The sequence below is a fragment of the Rhinopithecus bieti genome, unplaced genomic scaffold (assembly GCF_001698545.2).
Source record: "Rhinopithecus bieti isolate Rb0 unplaced genomic scaffold, ASM169854v2 scaffold_53, whole genome shotgun sequence".
In the NCBI taxonomy this organism is placed as follows: domain Eukaryota; kingdom Metazoa; phylum Chordata; class Mammalia; order Primates; family Cercopithecidae; genus Rhinopithecus; species Rhinopithecus bieti.
The window spans coordinates 2,054,286-2,058,020 of NW_016803161.1; the positions used below are offsets into that span (position 1 = coordinate 2,054,286).

The 3,735-nt window shown below is 39.0% G+C and overlaps 1 protein-coding gene across 1 annotated transcript in view; it reads right to left on the bottom strand.

Annotated features, from left to right (window-relative positions):
• Nucleotides 1-2,566, bottom strand: part of LOC108526480 (protein eyes shut homolog) — a 123,776-nt gene extending 121,210 nt beyond the window's left edge. The window contains exon 1 of the mRNA XM_017867281.1: nt 2,517-2,566. Within this exon, the coding sequence (XP_017722770.1) occupies nt 2,517-2,566 (50 nt within the window). The remainder of the gene's footprint in view (nt 1-2,516) is intronic.
• Nucleotides 2,567-3,735: the final 1,169 nt, after the last annotated feature.

Here is a 3,735-nt window from a genome sequence, read left to right on the forward strand (position 1 = left end):
GATTTCCTTGAGCTGCTGTGAGCTCCACCCAGTTCGAGCTTCCCAGCGGCTTTGTTTACCTACTTAAGCCTCAGCAATGGCGGGCACCCCTCCCCCAGCCTCGCTGCTGCCTTGCGGTTAGATCGCCACAGACTGCTGTGTTAGCAATGAGGTAGGCTCCGTGGGCGTGGGACCCTCCTGGCCAGGTGTGGGATATATTCTCCTGGTGTCCCAGTTTGCTTAAAGCGCAGTATTGGGGTGGGAGTTACCCGATTTTCCAGGTGTTGTGTGTCTCAGTTCCCCTGGCTAGGAAAAGGGATTCCCTTCCCCCTTGCGCTTCCCAGGTGAGGCGATGCCTTGCCCTGCTTCAGCTGTGGCTGGTCCGGCTGCAGCAGCTGACCAGCACTGATTGTCCGGCACTCCCCAGTGAGATGACCCCAGTACCTCAGTTGAAAATGCAGAAATCACCGGTCTTCTGTGTCGCTTGCGCTGGGACTTGGAGACTGGAGCTGTTCCTATTCGGCCATCTTGCTCCGCCCTCTACATCTTATCTTTTCAATGTGACTGTTAGCTGTTAAGCATAGGTGCCAGGATCAGCCCTGATAATTGGGAAACTACCATATTTTTATGTTTTTATGACACAGCCTCCCAGTCTAGTTGTAGATCTTACCCATATCATGAATTTTTTCCCAACTATCTGTATGGTTTCTCAATACCTTCCTCATGTCTTTGAGTCCCCTTACTCCAAAATTTGTGTGTAGGAAAGAACCATTTCTTTCATAATAATGAGTACCTGACTTAGAAAATGAAGGTTTTCCTTTCTAAAATATTCATATTTTAATATTAATTCTCCATGATAATGTTATGAAACACTATGAAGAAAGTTTATGTATCAGATAGCAGGTAACACTGGCTTTGGTAGGGTTGTAAGGCGTTGAAACCTTCAGTTTTGCCAACACATAATGCTTATCCTGTAAGTAATCAGTAATTTATGCATTTTATAACCTTCATGGCAACTTGCATAGCATTGTACACATTGCAGACAGATATGGAATCTCATAAGTTTTCAGGATTGGGAAAAAATTATAGATCGATGCCCCTAAGATGGTTATAAAGTATCCTGAGCAAGCTTTTCTGTTTCTGTGAAATAAAATTTTGAGGACTGCTTAGCCAATGCTGTTCCTTTTTTCCTGAGAATAGTGGTAAAAGCACAGCTGGACCACCTAGCAGGTACAGAAATATTTCTGGTATGACCTAAAGTGTAAGTTAGAAACTTAATGTTGTTTGGGGGTAATGGATAAAACTTTGCTTCCACCGATCTTACTTGGAGTTAAAAGGTCAGTATTAAGCATTTGTATTCTGGGATAAAGTCTAGGAAAGTAGCATTCTTGAGAGCTGCATTCTGGAAGGACCAAATTAGTCTTTTTCAGATCAAGGAGAATTCCTCATATGTGAAAGTCAAACTAATCTAAGCATTGATTGATTTAAATGCTTTAATCATATAAACCTAAACAGATTTGGCATGTAGGAAAGATGATTTTATGGTGAAAACCAACGAAAGCACTATTTTTAATCAGGTCCTATTGATAAATCAAGCCTCATTTCCTCTTTCTGCTTTCATCAGGTGTTGTGAGAAGTTGGTTGTGTAAATTCATGCAGAGATGACTAACTGTGTGCATCTGTATATCAGCAGGCAACTAGAGTAGAGAGAGAAATGGAAATTCTATAGAAAACTCTTCAAGAAAAGGGAGACTCACCATATCTAACCAAGGGCAAGTGTTCAGAGTCTTCTGGCCTCTCTTGATATCCCATTAGCACCTCATTAGCAAGAGTCAGCTTTATTCAACTGAGATGTTGCCAGATGGTGGCACTTCAAATTGTACCTCAAAGTTCCAAAATACTTCCTGGAGCATCAGACATTTCACCTATAGATTTTGTTTTCCAAATCTATCTTTGCTATCTTCTGTGTTACACCTGGACACAAAGGTTTCTCCTATCCAGATCTTGTCAGATCCTGTTATTAAATCGCAACTTCTTCAAAAGCTACCAAGTCTGCTGTTTTCTCTGCCACTTGACCTACTTTGATGTCTCTCTACATCTTGTAGCAAAAGGCGGTGTTGACCCAGAAAGAGAATGCTCTAAGACTGATGGATCTTATATAAGACAGCTGACTTTTGGAAATGGTTTTCAAAACAGTGTCACCCTCGTTTGCTCAGTTTACTTTAAATATTGCATCATTGCTGTGAATTTGTCACTGCTTATTATAATTAACTTTGAGAGAATATATTTACATGAAATACATTTTTTTCATGGAATATATCTTGTCATCCCTAAAGTTTTAAAAATTTTATCCTTCACAAGACCTGTAAGCCACATAGAAACCTTTTTTGGAAATTTTCCTTTGAGCAAGTCAGGAGATTTTTCTGAATTAAAAGTAGGTCTGTAAAATAATCCAGATTATGGCGAAGTTTTCACCTATACACCAGAGGACCATGTATTTTTTGCAATTGCTGCCATCCAGTTTGTTGTGCACCTACATTATGGATGGAGTCACGTGCCAAGCGGTTAATAAGACTCGCTTTCGCATTCTTTGTAGGAGACATCATAAATGCATGAACAAATCTCTGTAAGATACAGTGTATGTGACAAAGGAATAGAGAAAGTATCAAGTATTTTAAGGTCTTAGCTCTGTAATATGTGGATTCAGATGACAGTAGTTTCTAAAAGCTGGTCTGTGAACTGACACCAAAGGATTTACCAGGGACTCTCCTGGATGCGTTTGATAAATGCAGATTCCCATGCTCCTCTTGCTCTCTGAGATTCTGATTTAGAAGATCTAAAGTAAGGCTGAAGAGTCTGCATTTAACAAATTTCATTAGGAGACTCTTTTGCATAGCCTACTTTGACTTAAACCCGTCCCTCTGAGACAAATATTCTCTGCAGAGTAAAAGCTTGATGGGCATTAGTTATTACCATGTCCTTACAGGATGTTATAATTTTATTTCTGTTGTTGGGCTATGTTTTGACTTTTGACCAACATATATCTGAAAACATATATATCCATCAAAGTACAAAGATGAGAAAGTTTTCATTTTAGGAGTGCCATATGCAGTCTACTGCATGTGCATTATGTTTAACTTCAACATAAAGGAGGAAAAAATTCACTCGGTCATTTTAAAGCTTAGTTAAAAAAATACCACCTATCTAAGCATATGCAAACATCTATACATTTTGGCATTGTAACTGCTACAGGATATTTGATTACAAGTCTACAATACGGTAAGAATATTAACTGACCGTCATTTCTGTAAGTATTAAAAGTTACCTTTAGAAAAATTTAGCTGATTAAAAAAAATAAAAGAAGCTGGCTTGAAAAGGATGCCCACTATTTATATAACACAGCCAGATGCCAAAAATCTTCTAGAACTAAAAGGACTCCTGCATGTATTAACTTAAAAAAAAAAATAACTCTTCTTGCTCTTTGTATCTAACGGATCATTAGGCGATTTCAAAGTTGGCCACCCACAGTGTCAAGAGAGTGAGGTTCTCAGCAGGAAAGAGTGCAGAAATGAATCCTTATGAATAATGTCTCCAGATATTTCTAAAAAATAAAATTGCTACTGGCGGAAATAACCCATCTTTATGTATCGGCTCTGATAGCACCACAATGCAGACTTTAGGAGGTATGCAAATGAGATCCCAAGTAGCTGTGGTTTAAGTAGAACTTTCATTCTGTTTTCATGAATTTCACAACAC